At 54.3% G+C, this 20,845-nt stretch overlaps 1 protein-coding gene across 3 annotated transcripts in view; it reads left to right on the top strand.

The window, feature by feature from the left end:
• LOC100272669 (uncharacterized) overlaps window positions 1-20,845 on the top strand; it is a 58,990-nt gene that overhangs the window by 20,805 nt on the left and 17,340 nt on the right. For 2 of the 3 annotated variants that reach the window (XM_008669255.3, XM_008669254.4), the window contains one exon: window positions 16,084-16,215. The exons of the other annotated variant lie outside the window; for it this stretch is intronic. In XM_008669255.3, coding sequence (XP_008667477.1) covers window positions 16,084-16,215 — 132 coding nt within the window. The remainder of the gene's footprint in view (window positions 1-16,083; window positions 16,216-20,845) is intronic. 3 annotated transcript variants of the gene reach the window in all.

Here is a 20,845-nt window from a genome sequence, read left to right as displayed (position 1 = left end):
CTAGCCCCTCTAATCTCGTCCGGTTTTGTGGCTCCCAAACTAGCCCTTAGTGACATTTTCTACCAAGCTTAAGGCCACTGCCAAAGGCCTCCAGAGTTGAGTGACAAGGTGGGAATTGTGCAGAGCCAATGGTGGTTGGCCAAGGAGATTCTTCATTTACTCGAGAATGCTCAAGATAACAGTGTTCTTGTGGAAAATGAAGTCTTTGATCGCGAAAGGGCCTCTAGCTGAGTTGGTTAGGTGGTCTAAGTAGCACTCCTCAGGTCCTGGGTTCGACTCCCCGTGGGAGCGAATTTCAGGCTGTGGTTAAAAAAATCCTCTCGTCTGTCCCACGCCAAAGCACAGGTCTAAGGCTCAGCCCCGGTCGTGGTCGTTCTCACATGGGCTTCGATGCCGCTGTGTATGGGTGGGGCAGGGGTTCGGGGGTTTTCTCGACCTGTGCGAGGTCTTTTCTTAATACAATGCCCGGGGGCTGTCTTACCCCCCGCAGGTCGAGTTTTTTTAGATCCCGAATTAACTGGATCAAGGATGGAGATGCAAACACAACCTTGTTCCATGGCCATGCTAGGTATATAAAGGGCAAGAATTTGATCACTAAAATTAATGATGCGGCTGATAACACCTTCACTGCCCATGATGATATTGCAGATCAGTTCTTCGGTTTCTTTAATGGGCTACTAGGATATTATGAGGAGCGAATATTTCTACTGATCTGGATGCTCTAGATGTGCCTTACTTTGACTTGGCTGCCTTGGACGCTCCCTTCTCTGAGGAAGAGGTGTGGGCTACTATCACGAGCCTCCCTTCAGATAAGGCTCCGGGGCCGGATGGGTTTACAGGCCATTTTTATAAAGCATGCTGGTCGACTATTAAGGACGACATTATGGCTGCCCTATCCTGGGTGTGGGCTAGGAAATTCAGAAACATGGGTCTGCTCAATGCTGCTTACATCAGTCTTATGCCTAAATTGGAAGGGGCTCAGGATGTGAAAGACTTCAGACCAATTAGTCTGGTCCACAACTTTGCTAAACTAGTCACAAAGCTCCTATCCAACAGGCTTGCTGGAAAGCTGCACCTTATGGTTACTCAAACCCAATCTACTTTCATCAAGAATCGGTTTATACAAGACAACTTCATGCTTGTTCAACAAACATCCCGTTTTCTTCACCAACAGAAGCAGCCCTGCGTTCTTCTCAAATTGGACATTACAAAAGCATTCGATTCAGTTTCTTGGGTCTTCTTGATTGAGATAAAGAAGTTAGGTTTTGGGCAGATCTGGTGTGATATTATCAGTGGCCTCTTGGCTACCTCCTCTACCCAGATTCTAGTCAATGGTATTCCGGGTGAGCGTATTACACGCCAGCGAGGTCTGCGGCAAGGCGATCCCCTCTCGCCTATGCTCTTTATTTTAGTTATGGATATTTTATCATGGCTGGTGCAAAGGGCTGTTGAGGAGGATCTTCTGCAACCGTTGTGCTCAAAACCTTTGCAACACCGCATTTCGCTTTATGCAGATGATGTTGTGATCTTTCTGAGGCCTGACCCTCCTGATTTAAATTTAATGTTGAATATTCTCCAGTTATTTGGCACAACATCATGCCTCATGACTAATGTCCATAAAAGCAAGGTGTTCCCTTTCCATTGCCCTGATGAAGTTGTGGAGGTGGCTAAAAGCTTGCTGCGGTGTGAATTTTCTACGTTACCTTGCACTTATCTAGGCCTTCTTTTATCTCTTCATAAGTTGTCTCGCCCCCAGATCCGTGAGCTGATTGATAAGGTTGCTTCCAAGCTCCCGGGGTGGAAAGCGCAAATGACGAACCGGGCTGGCAGGGCCATTTACATTCAGTCTGTTATGACTGCAAAGCTAATCTACACTGCAATGGCTATTGATTTGCATAACTGGGACATCAAAGAAATTAATAAACTTCGAAAAGGTTTCTTGTGGAAGGGGATGAAAGAAGCTAATGGGGGACATTGTCTACTGGCTTGGCCTAGAGTCACTAGACCAAAGGATATGGGAGGTTTGGGTCTGCATGATTTAAAATCTCTATGTTGGGCTCTTCGGGTTAGATGGCCTTGGCTGCAAAAAACTGAACCTAGCAGACCTTGTGCCTTATTCTCTATTCACTACAGTAAAGAGGTTCAAAAGCTGTTTGAAGCGGCTGTAGTTTCGGTGGTGGGAGATGGTTCTAATACACTTTTGTGGAACGACAAATTTTGTGGAACGACAGATGGTGTCATGTTCAAACAAGTGTACACCAGGCGCCATAGGGCCCGTGACGTGCGCCGAGCCCAAGAACGCGCTGCTGCGCGCACGACAAGCACGCAGGGCACGACCTCTAGCAGTGGCTAGGAGGGAAAGTAGGAGATCTTTAGCTATTTTGGTTGGTCCTTAATTAGTGGAGTTTGTTACTCCTTTTGGTTGAGTCGAAGGCTATAAATATGCTGTAATCAAACACTTGGGAATTAAGAAAGATATTACCATCTAATCCTCTCTCTTCCTCTACCTAAGCCGACGGCAGGGGGGATAACCCACCGACGAAGAATGACGGCAAGAGGGTATAACCCGGCCGGCCATCACGGACAACGTCTACGATCTATGTAGCCGAGGTCCCCCTACCCTCGGGCTCACTGCCCTTGACAACCTGGTATCTCAGTCTCGTCGATCCTCTCCCACCACCTCCATCCAATCTTCCACCGCAGCCTCACAACCATTCCAGCCGCCTCCATCTCCTTCCTCGTCGTCCACGGCAACGTCCGCACCGTCAACCATGGGCGATGGCGATCAACAAACCCTGGCCGAGGTGATGACAATGCTCCAGTCCCTGACCACCGCCATGTCAAAGATGCAGACCGACATGGCGGGCATGAAGGAGAAGGTCGGCTCGTCAACCGACTCCAGCATCCACCACGACGGGCCGCACCACACGGATCGCCCCTCGCGGTTCCAGAAGATGGACTTCCCGCGCTTTGAGGGCAAGTCCGACCCACTCTTGCCCGACCCCTTGATTTTCATCAATCGGTGCGAGTCGTATTTTTGCCAGCAATGCACCATGCCAGAGGAGATGGTGTGGATGGCGTCGTACAACCTGGAGGATGTGGTCCAACTGTGGTTCATCCAGCTCCAGGAGTACGAGGGTGATGGAATAAGTCTTGAGCATCTAGAGGACAACAGGACAACAAGAGCTTTTTGACTGTCCTCTTTAGTCTCTTTTGCATCTAGAGGACAACATTAGCTTTTTGACTGTCCTCTTTAGTCTCTTTTGCATCTAGAGGACATCAGTAGGACAATAGCTTTTGACTGTCCTCTTTAGTCTCTTTTAGCTTTTAGCATCTAGAGGACAATCCTGTTGTGTAGTGTGTGTGAGAAAGTGTGGTAGTGCAACCTCTAGGCCTATAAATATGTGTCTCCAACCCTTAGATGGGTAATGACATTTGAGTAGTGTGTGAGAAATAAACGAAAATTGCCCCAACTCGTGGTGTCATCCTCTCGATGAGAGTCCCTTTGCTTACAATTGGTATCAGAACCAAACTATCCTGCAGCCTAAACATCTCTTGCTCATCTCCTTCCCACGCCTCTCCCCACACTCAGTCGGCAGCAAGAGCGCCAACTGTTCCTTCCTCTCCTACTCAGACAAGCAGCCTTTCGTCTGAGACAACCTCTTCCACACGCAGCTACCCCTCACTCGCCCACCATGTCCCTACGCTCGGTCACTTCGAGTGCGCGACGCCAGCAGGAGGCCGAGGTCGCCACGGCACAAGAACGCGAGCGAGCAGCAGCGGCTGCAGCGACAACGGCGTGGGCAGCACGGCTGGCAGCGGCGGAACTGGCAGCAGCGAGAGCGAAAGTAGAAGCAGCGGAGGCGGCAGATGCTGCACGTGCGGCGGCAGCAGAGCTCGAGGCTCTGCGCGGCAGTAGAGCCGGGAACTCTGCTTCTGTCGACGACAACACCGACGAAGAGCTCAGGCTGGCGAGGGAAGCACCGCGAGAGCAGGTGGCACAGTGGGCAGCCGCGCATCCCCATGGGGGCGCGCGTGGCGGCAACCCAGATAGGTGTCGACGCGCCGACGGCGCTCCGGGCGAGGGCGCACGCGGAGGTAGCCCAGACTGGCGTAGACACGCCAGCGATGCTCCCGGTGGCGGCGACCGAGTCGACGGAGATCGCAGCCTCTACAGGCGGCGCGGCTCTCCCTCTCGGGATCGGTACCATGGTCGCCGCATGGCCCAGGCCATTGTCAGGGACATCGGTCTCGGCGGTGGGTGGCCTACCCTCACTAAGACCAACTACGTTGAGTGGGCCGCGGTGATGAGGGTACGAGTCCAGGTTCGCCATATGTGGGAAGCAGTTCGGTACGACGACGTCGACTACCACGAGGATCGACGGTCGCTGGATGCCCTCATTGCTGCAGTCCCGCCCGAGATGCAATTTTCGCTTTCCCAGAAGCGGACTGCCAAGGAGGCCTGGGACGCCATCGCTGCGACCCGCATCGGCAGCGACCGTGCCCGCAAGGCCACACTGCAGGCACTTCACAAGGAGTGGGAGAACCTGACCTTCAAGTCAGGTGAGGATGTTGATGACTTTGCTCTCCGCCTCAACACTCTGTTGCAGAAGATGGCGCAGTTCGACAACGACACCTACGATGAGGAGAGAGTTGTTGAGAAGCTCTTCCGTTGCATCCCCGAGAAGTACAAGCAGATTGCTCGCAATCTCTCGATTGAGTCTCTGCTAGACCTCTCCACGATGACAATCGAATAGGCGATAGGTCGTCTCAAGGTGGTCGACGGCAACGAACCACAGGCTCCCTCTGGGCCTATCACTATCGGCGGGAAGCTACATCTCACTCGGGAGCAATGGGAGGCCTGCTAGGGTGACAAGAAGAAGGGGGAGTCTTTGACACGAGGCCGCAAACGCGGCAAGCCACGCAAAGCGCGTGGAGGCGCCCAGGTCGGGGCGTGAGGACATGCTGAGGGTGGTGCCCGTGGAGGTGCCCAAGGCGGCGTCGTCGACAATAAGAAGCCGACACGAGACGATGGCTGTCACAACTGCGGCAAGCTTGGCCACTGGGCCAGGGATTGTCGACAGCCACGACGTGGCCAGGCCAACGTCGCATAGGCGGAGGAGGAGGCTCTGCTCCTAGCACATGCAAGCATCGAGCTATCTCCAGCGGTACCGGCCGCAGCGACACTCCTCCACCTTGATGAGTCGAAAGTACGCGCTTTCCTTGGCGACGGCTCCAGCAAAGACATGATTGAAGGATGGTGCCTCGACATCGGCGCCACTCATCACATGACCGGCCGACGGGGGTTCTTCACCGAGCATGACTCTAGCGTCCGAGGTTCCGTCAAGTTTGGGGACGCCTCCGGCGTAGAGATCAAGGGCGCCGGCTCAGTTGTCTTCATCGCCGCGTCTGGTGAGCACAGGCTGCTCACCGGAGTCTACTACATCCCCGCGTTGAGGAACTCTATCATCAGCTTGGGACAGCTGGATGAGAATGGTTCGCGCGTGGAGGTCGAGCACAGAGTCATGAGGATCTGGGATCCCTCTCGTCGCCTTCTTGCCAAGGTACGCAGGAGTCCAAATCGGCTTTACATCCTCAACGTGAATGTGGCACAACCTTGTTGCCTTGCTGCTCGTCTGGACGACGGGGCATGGCAGTGGCACGAGCGACTCAGTGCCAAGGAGATGGTACGAGGCCTGCCGTGCCTTTACCATGTGGAGCAATTCTGCGATGTCTGCGTGTTGACAAAGCAGAGACGACTCCCCTTTTCCCAGCAGTCGAGCTTCCGAGCCAAGGAGAGGCTCGAGCTCGTGCATGGGGACTTGTGTGGCCCGGTGACACCAGCCACACCAGGAGGACGACACTACTTCTTGCTGCTCGTCGACGATCTCTCCCGCTACATGTGGGTGATGATCCTTGGTAGCAAGGGAGAGGCTGCGAACGCCATCAGGCGTGTGTAGGTCGCTGTGGAGGCGGAGTGCGGTCGCAAGTTGCGCGTGCTGCGCACCGACAACGGCGACGAATTCACGGCGGCTGAGTTCGTGTCGTACTGCGCGGATGAGGGCGTTCAACGCCACTACTCCGCGCCGTACTGCCCGCAACAAAACGGCGTCGTCGAGCGGCGCAACCAGACGGTTGTGGGGATGGCTCGGGCTCTCCTCAAACAGAGGGGAATGCCGACTGTCTTCTGGGGAGAGGCGGTGGTGACAGCGGTCTACATCCTCAACCGCTCGCCCACCAAGGCACTCAACGGGATGACACCGTACGAGGCTTGACATGGGTGCAAGCCGGCGGTCTCTCACCTACGGGTCTTCGGCTGCCTCGCGTTCACTAAGGAGCTTGGCACATCGGTAAGCTCGACGACAGGAGCACCCCAGGGGTGTTCATTGGCTACGCGGATGGATCAAAGGCCTATCACATCCTTGACCCAGGAACACTGCGTGTGCGCACGGCGCGCGATGTAGTGTTTGACGAAGGGCGAGGATGGGCCCGAGACAAGGCGGTGGACGACGTCACGACTCCGACGTACGACGACTTCACCATCGAGTACGTCCACTTTGAGGGAGCCGGGGGAGTAGGCGACCCTTCTTCGAGTAGGCCTACTCTAGTCCCCAAGTCTCCACCGACTACAATGCCACGCTCTCCAGCTCCGGCTACAACGAGCTCTTCGCCATCACGCCATCCAGCACGACTCCGACTCCAGCGAGCTCTCTATCACCACGTACTCCAACACCGACGGTACCCTCCCCGGGAACATCCTCTCCGACGCCAGCTCGTGTCGAACATGACCCAGTGGAGCTTGTGATCCCGCTCCCCCACGACGAGGAGCGCGTCGACGCGTGCTACGACGGCGAGCCGTTGCGGTATCGAAAGGTGGAGGGCCTTCTCATCGACCCGTCGGTGCCGGACGCGGCGTCTCGCATTTTGGCAGGAGAGTTGCATCTTACATGCGACGATGGTGAGCCTCGGTCTTTCGCGGAGGCCGAGAAACACGCGGCTTGGCGTGCCGCAATGCAGTCAGAGAGACGCGGTTGAGACAAACTGCACTTGGGAGCTCGCTGATCTCCCTCATGGTCATCGCGCGATCACCCTTAAATGGGGTGTTCAAACTGAAGAGGGATGAAGCCGGCGTCATCGTTAAGCACAAGGCTCGCTTGGTGGCACGCAATTTCTTACAACAGGAGGGGATCAACTTCGACGATGCTTTCGCCCCCGTGGCACGTTTGGAATCCGTGCGACTCCTCCTTGCGCTGTCTGCCCAGGAGGGCTGACACGTTCATCACATGGACGTCAAGTCGGCGTTTCTTAACGGCGACTTAAAGGAAAAGGTCTACGTACACCAGCCGCCAGGTTTTGTGATCCCTGGCAAGGAGGGCAAGGTGTTGCGCCTGCGCAAGGCTCTCTATGGCCCACGACAGGCACCGAGGGCGTGGAATGCCAAGCTGGATTCCACGCTCAAAGGAATGGGCTTCACGCCAAGCCCGCACGAGGCGGCCATCTATCGGCGGGGCAATGGAGGAAGTGCCCTGCTGGTAGGTGTCTACGTCGACGACTTGGTGATCTCCGGCGCCAAGGATGCATAGGTGGCAGCATTCAAGGAAGTGATGAAGGCCACCTTTCAAATGAGTGACCTAGGGCATCTCTCCTACTACCTAGGGATTGAGGTGCATCAGGGAGACTCCGGGATCACACTTTGCCAGACCGCCTACACCAAGCGCATTGTTGAGCTGGCTGGGCTCATCGACTGCAACCCAGCTCTCACTCTGATGGAGGAGAGGCTGAAGCTGAGTCGCGACAGCACGACGGAGGAGGTGGACGCTACACAGTACCGGCGTCTTGTGGGGAGCCTTCGCTACCTCGTCCACACACGACCTGACTTGGCATACTCTGTCGACTACGTTAGTCGGTTTCTGCAGCGACCGACGACGGAGCATGAACATGCTGTGAAGAGGATCATCCGCTATGTTCCGGGGACTCTCGACCACTGTCTCTACTACCCGAGGTGCCCTGGGAGGCACACCTTGTCGGGTACAGCGACAACGACCACGCCGGTGACATCGACACTAGCAAGAGCACAAGCGGAATCCTCTTCTTCCTCGGCAAGTGCCTCATTAGCTCGCAGTCGGTCAAGCAGCAGGTGGTGGCCATGTCCAGCTGCGAGGCCGAGTACATAGAGGCCTTCGCTGCTTCGGCTCAGGCGCTCTGGCTGGCTCGACTGCTCGGTGATCTTCTCGGGAGAGACACTGGAGCGGTGGAACTCAGGGTGGACAGCTAGTCCGCTCTGGCATTAGCCAAGAACCCCGTGTTCCATGAACGGAGCAAGCACATCCGGGTGAGATACCACTTCATCCGAGACTGCTTGGCAGAAGGGAGCATCAAGACGCGCTACATCAGCACCAAGGATCAGGTTGCAGACCTGCTCACCAAGCTCCTTGGGGGATCAAGTTTCTTGAGCTTTGCTCCAGGTCCGGGATGGCCCAACTTTCCCACAAGACGACGGCCAAGACTTAGGGGGAGAATGATGGAATAAGTCTTGAGCATCTAGAGGACAACAGGAGCTTTTTGACTGTCCTCTTTAGTCTCTTTAGCATCTAGAGGACATCAGTAGCTTTTTGACTGTCCTCTTTAGTCTTTTTAGCATCTAGAGGACATCAGTAGCTTTTGACTGTCCTCTTTAGTCTCTTTTAGCTTTTAGCATCTAGAGGACAATCCTGTTGTGTAGTGTGTGTGAGAAAGTGTGGTAGTGTAGCCTCTAGGGATATAAATATGTGTCTCCAACCCTTAGATGGGTATGACATTTGAGTAGTGTGTGAGAAATAAACGAAAATTGCCCCAACTCCTAGTGTCATCCTCTCGATGAAAGTTAGAGTCCCTTTGCTTACAGAGGGCACGCCACCACGGGGGTGCTTCAGGGAACTCCTGAACCAGCACTTCGGGCCGGTGCTACGGTCTGCCCCACTGTTCGAGCTCTCCGAGTGCCGCCGCACGGGGACGGTCAAGGGGTACTCCAATCGCTTCCAGGCGCTTCTCCCTCGCGCTGGCCGACTCGAGGAAGGCCAGCGGGTGCAGCTCTACACCGGCGGCTTGCTGCCACCGCTCAGCCACCAGGTGCGCATCCACGCGTCAGAAACCCTCGCGGCAGCCATGAGTCTGGCACGAGCGTTGGAACTGGTCGAGCTGGATCGTCACAACTCCGTTCCCGGCAAGGCTGCGCCGCGCGCACTTGGCCCACCGCCCGCGCCACACCCAAGCGTCTTGGCGGCCATCCCTACGCCAATCCAGCAGGCGCCTGCGGTCCAGGCGCTGCCAGCACCCTAGGCGCAGCAACTGGCAATACCGGCGCCACTACCACCACGAGGCGGGGGCAAGCGCCTCTTGACGGAGGAGCAGGTGGAACGGCGCTGCCTCGGCCTCTGCTATAACTGCAACGAGCCATACTCCCGCGGCCACAACAGAGTCTGCCGCCGCATCTTCTATACCGACGACGTTGAGCTGGTTGAGGACGAGCCCGCTGAGGAGGCACCCGTCTACTCCCTCCATGCCGTCGCCGACGTTCCAGTGGGCGGTACTCTCCAAATCGAGGTGCAGGTGGGCGCGGCCACGTTGATCACCCTCATCGACACGGGCTCCACCCACTACTTCAATGGCGAGGTGGCAGCACAGCGGGCCGGCATGCCCATCGCGCCTCGGCTGACTGCGACCGTGGCCAACGGGGAACAGATCGCCTGCCCGGGCGTTCTGCGCTAGGCGCCCATCGTCATCGACAACCGGCCATTCGCGGTCGACTTATACATCATGCCCCTGGCCAGCTATGACCTGTTGCTAGGCACTCAATGGCTGGATACCTTGGGTGATATTATCTGGAACGTGGTCGCAGGGATCATGGAGTTCAAGGTGGCGGACCAGCAGATCTGCTGGCGCAGCGTCGCACCGCCGACACCGCCGCGCATCCACTTGGCCTCGATGATGGAGCCCCTCCTCGACGAGCTGCTTGCATCCTTCGCCGACGTGTTCGCCGAGCCGAAGGGCCTGCCTCCCGCACGTGGCCGAGCGCACCGCATCATCCTCAAACCGGACACCGCGCCGGTGGCAGTGTGGCCCTATCGATATCCAGCCGCCCACAAGACTGAGCTGGAGAAGCAGTGCGATACCATGATCGGGAACGACATCATCCGGCGCAGCGACTCCGCATTCTCCTCGCCAGTCCTTCTCGTCAAGAAGCCGGATGGCTCGTGGAGATTCTGCGTCGACTACCGCGCCCTCAACGCGGTGACGGTTAAGGACGCATTCACGATTCCCGTCGTCGACGAGCTCTTGGATGAGCCCCATGGCGCCAAGTACTTCACCAAGCTCGACTTGCGCTCGGGGTACCACCAAGTCCGCATGAGGCCGGAGGATGTTCACCAGGCGTTCCGTACACACGACGACCCCTATGAATTCCTGGTGATGCTGTTCGGACTCTTCAATGCCCCGGCCACATTTCAGGCGCTCATGCACGACGTCTTGCGCCCGTTTCTTCGCCGGTTTGTACTTGTTTTCTTTGACGACATCTTAATCTACAACAAGTCATGGGCCGACCACTTGTCACCTCCGCACCATCCTTAGCGAGCTTCGTCGGCACACTCTCTTCGTCAAGCGCTCCAAATGTGCGTTCGGTGTCGTCTCCGTCGCCTACCTCGGCCACGCGATCTCGGAGGCGGGGGTGGCCATGGACTCCGCCAAGGTGCAAGCCATTCATGAATGGAAAGTACCTCGCTCGGCGCGGGAGGTGCGCGGCTTCCTTGGGCTCGCGGGATACTACCGCAAGTTCATCCACAACTACGACTCCATCGCCGCGCCGCTCACGACGCTACTCAAGGAGGGCTTCGCGTGGGGACCTGAGGCTGCCTCAGCCTTCCTCGCCCTCAAGGAGGCGGTTACCTCGGCGCTGGTGCTCGCTATGCCGGCCTTCGACAAGCCCTTTGTCGTCGAATGCGACGCGTCGTCCCACGGGTTTGGTGCTGTCCTCATCCAGGAGGGGCATCCGATCGCCTTCTTCAGTAGGCCGGTGGCACCTCGACATCAAGCCCTGGCAGCCTACGAGCGTGAGCTCATTGGTTTGGTCCAGGCGGTGTGCTACTGGCGGCCATACCTCTAGGGGCGCCGTTTCACAGTCAAGACGGATCACTACAACTTGAAGTATCTGCTGGACTTGTGCTTGGCCACCATTCCGTAGCACCACTAAGTTGGCAAGCTGCTGGGCTTCGACTTCTCCGTCGAGTACAAGCCGGGCGCGACGAACGCCGTCGCCGACACGCTGTCCAGGCGCGACACCGTGGAGGGAGAACTCCTTGCCCTCTCTGTTCCGCGCTTCGACTTTATCGACAAGCTCCGACAAGCCGAGCAGGACCACCCGTCCCTTGTCGCTCTCCGTGGCGAGATCACAGCGGGCACCCGACTGGCTCCCTGGGCGCTGGTGGATGGCATGTTGCAATTTTCCGGACGACTGTACATCCCGGCCGACTTTCCGCTGCTACAAGAGATCGTGGGGGCCATACATGAGGACGGACACGAAGGCGTAAAGCGGACGTTCCACCGTCTATGTCGTGACTTCCATTTTCATAACATGAAGCAAGTTGTGTAGGAACGAGTGCGTATGTGTGAAGTCTGCCAACGCTACAAGTCCGAGCACCAGCACCTGGTGGGTCTCCTTCCGCTACCGGTTCCCCAGGGCGTATGGACTGATGTCGCACTAGACTTTGTGGAGGCGCTGCCACAGGTCTGCGGCAAGTCGGTGATCCTCACTGTGGTGGATAGGTTCATCGAGTACTGCCATTTCATTCCATTGGCACACCCGTACTCCGCTAAATCTGTCGCATGTGGGGCTGCTCAAGAAGTACCAGGGGCCGCCACCCATAGAGCCTCCACCACTGCCGCTCCTGCATCATGGCGCCATTAGCCCGGAACTAGAGCGCGCGGTGCGGTACCGCCTGGCTCGCGGCGTACATCAAGTGCTCATCCAGTGGAAGGGCAAGCCGGCAGCATCAACATCCTGGGAAGACGTCGCGCCTTTCCGCACCAAGTTCCCCCAATTCCAGCTCGAGGACGAGCTGGCTCTCGATGGGGAGGGAGATGTCATGTTCAAACAAGTGTACACCAGGCGCCATAGGGCCCGTGACGTGCGCCGAGCCCAAGAACGCGCTGCTGCGCGCACGGCAAGGAGGGAAAGTAGGAGACCTTAGCTATTTTGGTTAGTCCTTAATTAGTGGAGTTTGTTACTCCTTTTGGTTGAGCCGGAGGCTATAAATATGCTGTAATCAAACACTTGAGGATTAAGAAAGATATTACCATCTGATCCTCTCTCTTCCTCTACCTAAGCCGGCGGCAGGGGGGATAACCCACCGACGAAGAACGACGGCAAGGGGGTATAACCCGACCGGCCATCACGGACAGCGGCTAGGAAATACGTAGCCAAGGTCCCCCTACCCTCGGGCTCACTGCCCTTGACAGATGGCTGGCTGGTAACAGAAGTGTTGGGGATATTGCCCCTTCTCTAGTTACCAAGGTTCCTAAGAATCAACAAAAGATTGGTCAGCAAGGCTCTTCTTGAATCCCAATGGATTAATGATCTACAGGGAGGCCTGACTTTTAGAGTGTTGCTGGAATTTTTTGAGTTATATCAAGTCTTCGAGGAGATTGTTCTGCAACTGGGAGTGCCTAGTTCTCACTTATGGAATTTTGCTTCTTCTGGATCTTATTCTACGAAGTCGGCTTATGGGACCTTGATGCATGGAGTTGTTTATTTTGAACCGGCTGCTAGAATCCGGAAAAGTTGGGCTCCTAACAAAGGCCGTTTTTTCATTTGGTTGGTAGAACATAATAGGTGCTGGACTACGGATAAGCTAGCTAGGAGGGGTTTGCCACATCCAGAATGCTACCCCCTCTGTGATCAGCAGCCAGAATCTATCAACCACTTGCTTGTCTCTTGTGTGTTCTCTAGGCAAGTTTGGCTTGAATTGTTGCAGAGAGCTAATCTACAAGTGCTGATACCGCAGCCCGAAGAGCTGAATTTTGATGATTGGTGAAGGAACAACAACCTCAAAGTGCTTGAACAGATTAAAAGAGGGTTCAATTCCCTTATTATTCTAGGAGCCTGGTTAATTTGGAAGCATAGAAATCAATGTGTTTTTCAAGGCAATGCTCCAAATATTGCTGATGTGCTTGTAGCTATTTTAGATGAGCGATGTGGTTTTTAGTCGGGGCTAAGGACTTATCCTTCCTCCAAATCACTGGCCCCCAGGGCTAACTGTGTTAAAGTGTTGTATGGTGTGAGTAGGGTGTGTTGCTGTAATGGGGTTCTTCCCCTTCTTTTCTTCTTCTTAATATGATGATACGTAGTTTTCCTGTGTGTTCGAGAAAAAAACACTTATGATTCTACATTTCCCAAATTAAGGCCCTTCTTTGTTGCTCGATGTCCTCTTTCGCTCTAGAGGCCACTTGTGCTACCGTTTCAAACGCACCAGTGAAGATCCTTCTGTTCCATTCTTTCCAGATGTTCCAAATAGTGTAAATCACTACCCCATTGAATCACCACCTCTCACTTTTTGGAATCTTGGCCTGGGATGCCTCCCACCACCGGATCAACTTGCTAGGTTCTTCAGACGGAAAGATTAAATTTTCGTCGAAATGCGCCCAAGCAAGGGCGACTCTCCAAACCGATTTGGCAAAAGGGCAAAGCAATGCCAAATGGATACATGTCTCCAGTGGCCCATTACATGAGCGCAACGATCTTGGTGAGGCCAACCCCTTTTTTGTAATTTGCCTGCGGTGAGTATTTTCTACCTTGCCCTTGTCCATGCGAAAACCTTGCACTTGTTTTCAGCACGTGCTCTCTAGATTAGGCCGGACTAGAAAGGCCCGAATGAGCCTCTAAACTGGACATGGTATGCTGAGCGAGTGGAATATGTTCCGTCTGTCGTCTAAGGTGGGTGTCCTCGGTTCTGATTCAAAGGGAGACGAAATGTTGTATCTGGGCTACAGTGGTGATACGGACGCGCAGTGCATTGATCCAGTGATTATCTTGGAGCTCCATGTAGACTGATCTGTTTTTCATCCTGGACATCACAAAGAGACTCGGAGCTAAGTGGCGTGGCGCCTCTCCATCAAGCCAATCATCATGTCAGAAACGACATTTATGGCCGTCTCCAACGACGACCCTTGTTGAGGCAGTGAAAAGTACGCGATCAGTGTTGTCTATCGGTGTATCCATGCCAACCCAAGATTTGGTATCATCCAACCATTCCTGCCATAACCATCGAAGGCGTAAAGCCCTACCAAATTTCTTAAGATAAGGAATCCCTAACCCGCCCAAGTCCTTCGGTCTTGTAACTGTTGTCCAATTCACTAAACAGTGGCCTCCGTTGGTGTTTTCTTTCCTTTTCCAAGGGAATGATCTTCTGATTCTGTCGATTTGTTACGACCCAGACCGTGAGCGGAAACACCATCAGATGATAGGTTGGAATGGAAGAGGACATCAACAGAGTTTAACAGTTAGACACCTTGATGAAGGCACTCTGACAACTGGAAACCATAGCATTTAGGTGTGGGGCGAGTCTGTTGGCCAGCAGCTTGGCGAAGATTTTAGCGATACTGTGAATATGGCTAATAGGCCTGAAATCTGTGATCTTGATAGCATCAGCTTTCTTTGGGAGCAGGACAATATTAGCTGAGTTTAACAGTTAGAAACCTTGGGAGTTGAGTTGGTATAAACAGTTGAGGGCGGCCGACAGATCGTTCCCGATGATGTTCCAGCATGTTTTAAAAAAGCCACCCGTTTAGCCATCAGGACCCAGTGCCTTGTCAGACGACATGGAGAAGCCGGTACGCCGAATTTTGTTAAGAGTGGATGGCAATTCTAGTTGTTGGAGGTCCCTCATTTCATATCCCAACGCCTGCCAATCAATTTTCATGGTCCTAGTGACCGAAGTGCCCAGGTGCTCGCTGAAGTAATTGTCGGCCACCTTCTCTTTCTCATGCTGCGAGAAAACCATGCCACCTTGAGACTGTAAGCAGTGGATGTAGTTTTTCCTTCTTGCGAGCATTTGCTTTCAAATGAAAGAGCTTGGTGTTGGCGTCTCCACATCGGATGTAAGTGAGCTTAGATCTCTGCCGCATTCTTGAGTTCTCGATGCCTGCCAATCTCATGCTACGGATTTTGAGGTGGCACTTCAGTTCCAACTCTTGGGCGGTGAGAGTCCTGGACTCCTGCGCTAACTCCAGCTGGAGGATGATCTCTTTGGTTATGGCCACTACAGTCTTGTAATTCCTATCTTCTCCTTTTTCCAACTTTTGTTGGACGGCAGATCTTGTATTTCAGCTGGTGTCAAGTGTCTCGGCTCCCAGAGTCGCCGGACCGCGACTACGTAGCTCGTAGTCGCGCTCCAGACCTCACCGCGAAGTTATACCCTTCTGCTGGTGGCTTGAGATCGGTAGGGAAAAGAAGACTATGGGTAAATTCTTGCTGTCCTTCTCCAGTCGGCTGGCACAGGCTTTTATAGCCAAATGGCCGACCACTAGGAGGGAAACTACTCCCTGATTATAGTAATAGCAATCCTACTTTCCTTCTTATCCCTACTGCAGAAGGATACCTCTTTATTCTAGGAAAGGGATATCCTACCTACTTTCCTATTTAGCTGCTGTCAATCACTTTATTCTAGGACTGCTTTCCCTCTGCGCTGCTGCCTTTCCTTCTGCGCTGCTGTTTCCTTCTTTAGCTGCTGGCCGCGTCCAGCTCGCGCGCGCGCCCAGCTGCCCGGCGCGTACCACGGGCGCGCTTGTACGTGCGACCGTACATGACAGCTGGACTTCTGCCAATCTTGTATTTCAAGGTCTTTTGTTTATAGTTGTATGGTTTCATAGTTTTCACCTTAGCTAGTTATAAGTTTGATTCTTGGATGGCATTACTGTAGGTTTTCAAAACAAAATGTCCATCTCCCTGGTAAATAGCTGTCTACAATTGCATGAATTACTTTTAGGCTGCTGAAGGAACCATCTACCTGTGCAGTCCACTTTCTTTCTCAACAATGGTCCTTTATTGGCTTGTAGGACATCTCCAGATGCTTGCTTTGGGTTCAACGTCGCCATGGCACGTGGCCAAACTTCCAAACTGATCCAATGAGCAATCCTATAGATATGCTAATGCTCAACAAAATCAAAGAGTCATATAGCCAAATAAAGGTAAGTGGCCCGTTGTAAGCTTGCTCATCCTTAAACCGGTGACAACTAAGGAAATTTTCCTAGTTGGAGTTTTATATGTGCTACAGAAGATTGCATTTATACAGTAATGAACATTTTGTTAAGAGAATAAACATGTAAGAATTCTGCACAATTTCATTATGCTATAATTGAATTGATTAACTCATTGGAGAAGCTGAAACCAGACACATGCAAATGAAAAAGACCATGTGCATCAACTGTTTTACGATTGTACTATTATATGCATGCTCACTAATAACTAGTAAATCTGGCATGTTCTACTTTATTTCTTTTTCTTTTTCGTAGTTAAAAACTTAAAATCCACATCCTTCCTTTTATGGTATTTGAGCTGTATCTGATTGACTTCTCCAGTTCATGAGTACATTTGATTGCCTGATATATGCAATGAAATTCAAATCCTAGTAATTGGCCTTGTTGAGGCATTTAGGGCCTTTTCATACTTTGTGTGGGAAACCCTAAACCCTGAGTGGGGTTGGGAGTTGTATTAATAGACTCGGTAGTTGGGTCAGGTCCATTACAGTAGGGGCGAGAGGGTAAATACACAGGAGACATCCAAAACCCTAACAGGTACTCTAACACGCCCCGCAGTCGCAACTCTATCCTGTACAGATGTTGAGACTGGACTGAAAGTCTAGGAATACACTCGACGATAGCCGCTTGGTGAAGATGTCGGCGAACTGCAGCGTTGTGGGGACGCTGAGAACCCGAACATCGCTTGCAGGAACACGCTCCCAGACGAAGTGCAGGTCGATCTGCACATGCTTCGTGCGTTGATGCTGCACGAGATTGGTGGAGAGGTAGACGGCGCTGACGTTGTCACAGTAGACGAGGGTGACGCGCTGAAGGGGGCTGTGAAGCTCGTGGAGGAGCTGGCGCATCTAGGAGGCCTCTGCCACGCCGTTGGCCACAACGTGGTACTCGGCCTCTGCGCTGGAGCGGGAGACGACGAGCTGCCGCTTGGTGGCCCAGGAACAAGGCATAGCCGGAGGTGGTCCGGCACATGTCGAGGCAGTTGGCCCAGTCAGCGTTGGTGTAGGCCACAAGTTCTGACGTCGAGGATGGTTGGAGGAGGCCATAATCGAGGGAGCCCTAGAGGTAGTGCAAGATCCGCTTGAGAGCGGTGAGATGGGGCTCCCGTAGAGTGTGCATATGGAGGCACACCTGCTGGACGGTGTAGGCGATGTCGGGCCGGGAGATGGTGAGGTACTGGAGCGCGCCTGTCAGGCCGGGAGAAGGTGAGGTTGCTCCGGTAAGACGTCGCATCAACGATCGGGGGCCCATCGTCCTCAGAGAGTTTCGCCTGAGTGTCGACAGGTGTGGAGCAGGGCTTGCATTCGGACATGCCAGCCCGCTCCAGAATATCGATGGCGTACTGGCGCTGGTGCAGGAAGAGACCGTGGGGCTGACGTTCGGTGGTGATGCCGAGGAATTGATGGAGATGTAAGTAGAGGGACTCTAACTCTCATCAAGAGGATGACACTATGAGTTGGGGCAATTTTTCAGTTTATTTTTTCAAACTCTACACAATGCCATACCCTTAGAAGGGTTGGGGACACATATTTATAGCCATCGGGGCTGCACTAGAATAACACTACACACTACACCACACACTGCAGCACAGATGTGCTGTCCTTTAGATGCTAAAGTGCAGTCAAAAGACTGCACCGAACTGCCTGCCTGCCTGCTGCCACAGCGCAGTCAAAAAGACTGCACTGTTGCTGCTGTGCACTGCACTGCCTGCTACACTGTACTGCTTGACTGCTGCTGCCATAGTGCAGTAAAAAAGACTGCACTGCTGCTGTTGTGCACTGCACTGTTGCAGTGCGTGCTGCTGCCCCACTACAGCAAAAGACTGCTGCTTTTGACTGCTGCAGAGATGTTGTCCTCCACCATGTTATCTACACATGCTGTTGCAGAGTTGGTGCCCTCCACACAAAGACCACATGACTTATTCCATCATTCTCCCCCTAAGACTTGTGCGTCGTCTTGTGGGAAAGTTTAGCCATCCCAGACCTGGAACAAAGCTCAAGGAACTTAATCCTCTCAAGGGGCTTGGTGAGCAAGTCCGCAAGCTGATCCTTGGTGTTGATGTAGTGTGCATGGATGCTCCCTTCTGCCAAACAGTCACGGATGAAGTGGTATCTCACCCAGATGTGCTTGCTCCGTTCATGGAACACGGGGTTCTTGGCCAATGCCAAGGCGGACTGGCTGTCCACCCGAAGTTCCACTGCTCCAACGTCTCTCCCGAGGAGATCACTGAGCAGGCGAGCAAGCCAGATCACCTGAGTTGAAGCGGTGGAGGCCGCTATGTACTCGGCCTCGCAGCTGGACATGGCCACCACCTGCTGCTTGACCGACTGCCAACTGATGGGGCACTTGCCGAGGAAGAAGAGGATCCCGCTTGTGCTCTTGCTGGTGTCAATGTCACCGGCGTAGTCGCTATCGCTGTACCCGAAAAGGTGTGCCTCCCCAGGGCACCTCGGGTTGTAGAGACCGTGATCAAGAGTTCCCGCAACATAGCGGACGATCCTCTTCACGGCCTGCTCGTGCTCCGTCGTCGGTCGCTGCAGGAACCGACTAACGTAGCCGACAGAGTATGCTAGATCCGGCCGTGTGTGGACGAGGTAGCGAAGGCTCCCCACAAGACGCCGGTACTGTCTAGCGTCCACCTCCTCCGTCGTGCTGTTGCGACTCAGCTTCAGCTTCTCCTCCATCGGAGTGAGAGCTGGGTTGCAGTCGGTGAGCCCAGCCAGCTCAACAATGCGCTTGGCGTAGGCGGTCTGGCGAAGTGTGATCCCGGAGTCTCCCTGGTGCACCTCAGGGTGTGTTTGGTTTGACTTTTGGCTTTGGCTTTTGCCCCCCTAAAAGCCAGAAGCCAACCAAAGGGCTAGATCTAGGAAGCAGCTTTTCCTAAAACCCGACTTTCTCGTAGTGCAAATCTGAAAGCACCCCTGGACCTACCTGCTTTTAGTGGCTTTTCGGATGGAACTATGAAAACATATATCGAAGAATTTTTAATGACTTTTAGTGGTTTCCACCAAACGGTTTTTAGCTTTTTAACAGCTTACAGCCTACAACAGCTTTTTCCACAGCTCACAGCCCACAACAACTTTTTTCACAGCCACAGCCCAACCAAACAGACCCTCAATCCCTAGGTAGAAGGAGAGATGCCCTAGGTCACTCATTTGGAAGGTGGCCTTCATCTCTTCCTTGAACACTGCCACATCTGCATCCTTGGCGTCGGTGATCACCAAGTCGTCGACGTAGACACCCACCAGCAGGGTATTTTCTCCATTGCCCCGACGATAGATGGCCGCCTCGTGCGGGCTTGGCATGAAGCCCATCCTCTTGAGCGTGGAATCCAGCTTGACATTCCACGCCCTCGGTGCCTGTCGCAAGCCGTAGAGGGCCTTGCGCAGGCGCAACACCTTGCCCTCCTTGCCAGGGATCGCAAAACCTGGCGGCTGGTGTACATAGACCTCCTCCTTTAAGTCGCTGTTAAGAAACGCCGACTTGACATCCATGTGATGAACATGCCAGCCCTCCTGGGCTGCCAGCGCGAGGAGTCGCACAGATTCCATCCGTGCCACAGGGGTGAAGGCATCGTCGAAGTCGATCCCCTCCTCCTGCAAGAAACCACGTGCCACCAAGCGAGCCTTATGCTTGACAATGGCGCCGACTTCATCCCTCTTTAGTTTGAACACCCACTTAAGGGTGATCGCGCGATGACCATGAGGGAGATCAGCGAGCTCCCAAGTGCGGTTCGTCTCAACCGCGTCCATTTCCGACTGCATCGCGGCACGCCAAGCCACATGTTTCTCGGCCTCCGCGAAAGACCGAGGCTCACCATCGTCGCATGCAAGATGCAACTCTCCTGCCAGAATGCGAGACGCAGGGCCCGACACCGACGGGTCGATGAGAAAGCCCTCCACCCTTCGATACCGCAACGGCTCGCCGTCGTAGCACGCGTCGACACGCTCGTCGTCGCGGGAGAGCGGGGTCACGAGCTCCACTGGGTCGTGCTCGACACGAGCTGATGTCGGAGAGGACGTTCCCGGAGAGGGTACTGTCGGTGCTGCAATACGTGGTGGCGAAGAGCTCGCTGTAGCCGGAGTCGTGCCTGAAGTGCGTGGTGGTGAAGAGCTTGTTGTAGCCGGAGCTGGAGAGCGTGGCGTTGGAGTCGGTGGAGACTTGGGGGCTGGGGTAGACCTGGTCGGAGAAGAGTTGCCTACTCCCCTAGCTCCCTCAAAGTGGACGTACTCGATGGTGAAGTCGTCGTACGTCGGAGTCGTGCCGTCGTCCACCGCCTTGTACCACGCCCATCCTCGCCCTTCGTCGAACACTACGTCGCGCGCCGTGCGCACATGCTGTGTTCCTGGGTCAAGGATACGGTAGGCCTTCGAGCCCTCCGCGTAGCCAATGAACACCCCCGGGGTGCTCCTGTCGTCGAGCTTGCCGATGTGGCCAAGCTCCTTGGTGAACGCGAAGCAGCCGAAGACCCGTAGGTGAGAGACCGCCGGCTTGCGCCCATGCCAAGCCTCGTACGGTGTCATCCCGTTGAGAGCCTTGGTGGGCGAGCGGTTGAGGATGT

This window comes from Zea mays, chromosome 2, assembly GCF_902167145.1.
Source record: "Zea mays cultivar B73 chromosome 2, Zm-B73-REFERENCE-NAM-5.0, whole genome shotgun sequence".
Lineage (NCBI taxonomy): Eukaryota > Viridiplantae > Streptophyta > Magnoliopsida > Poales > Poaceae > Zea > Zea mays.
This window is presented reverse-complemented; position numbering and strand designations above follow the sequence as displayed.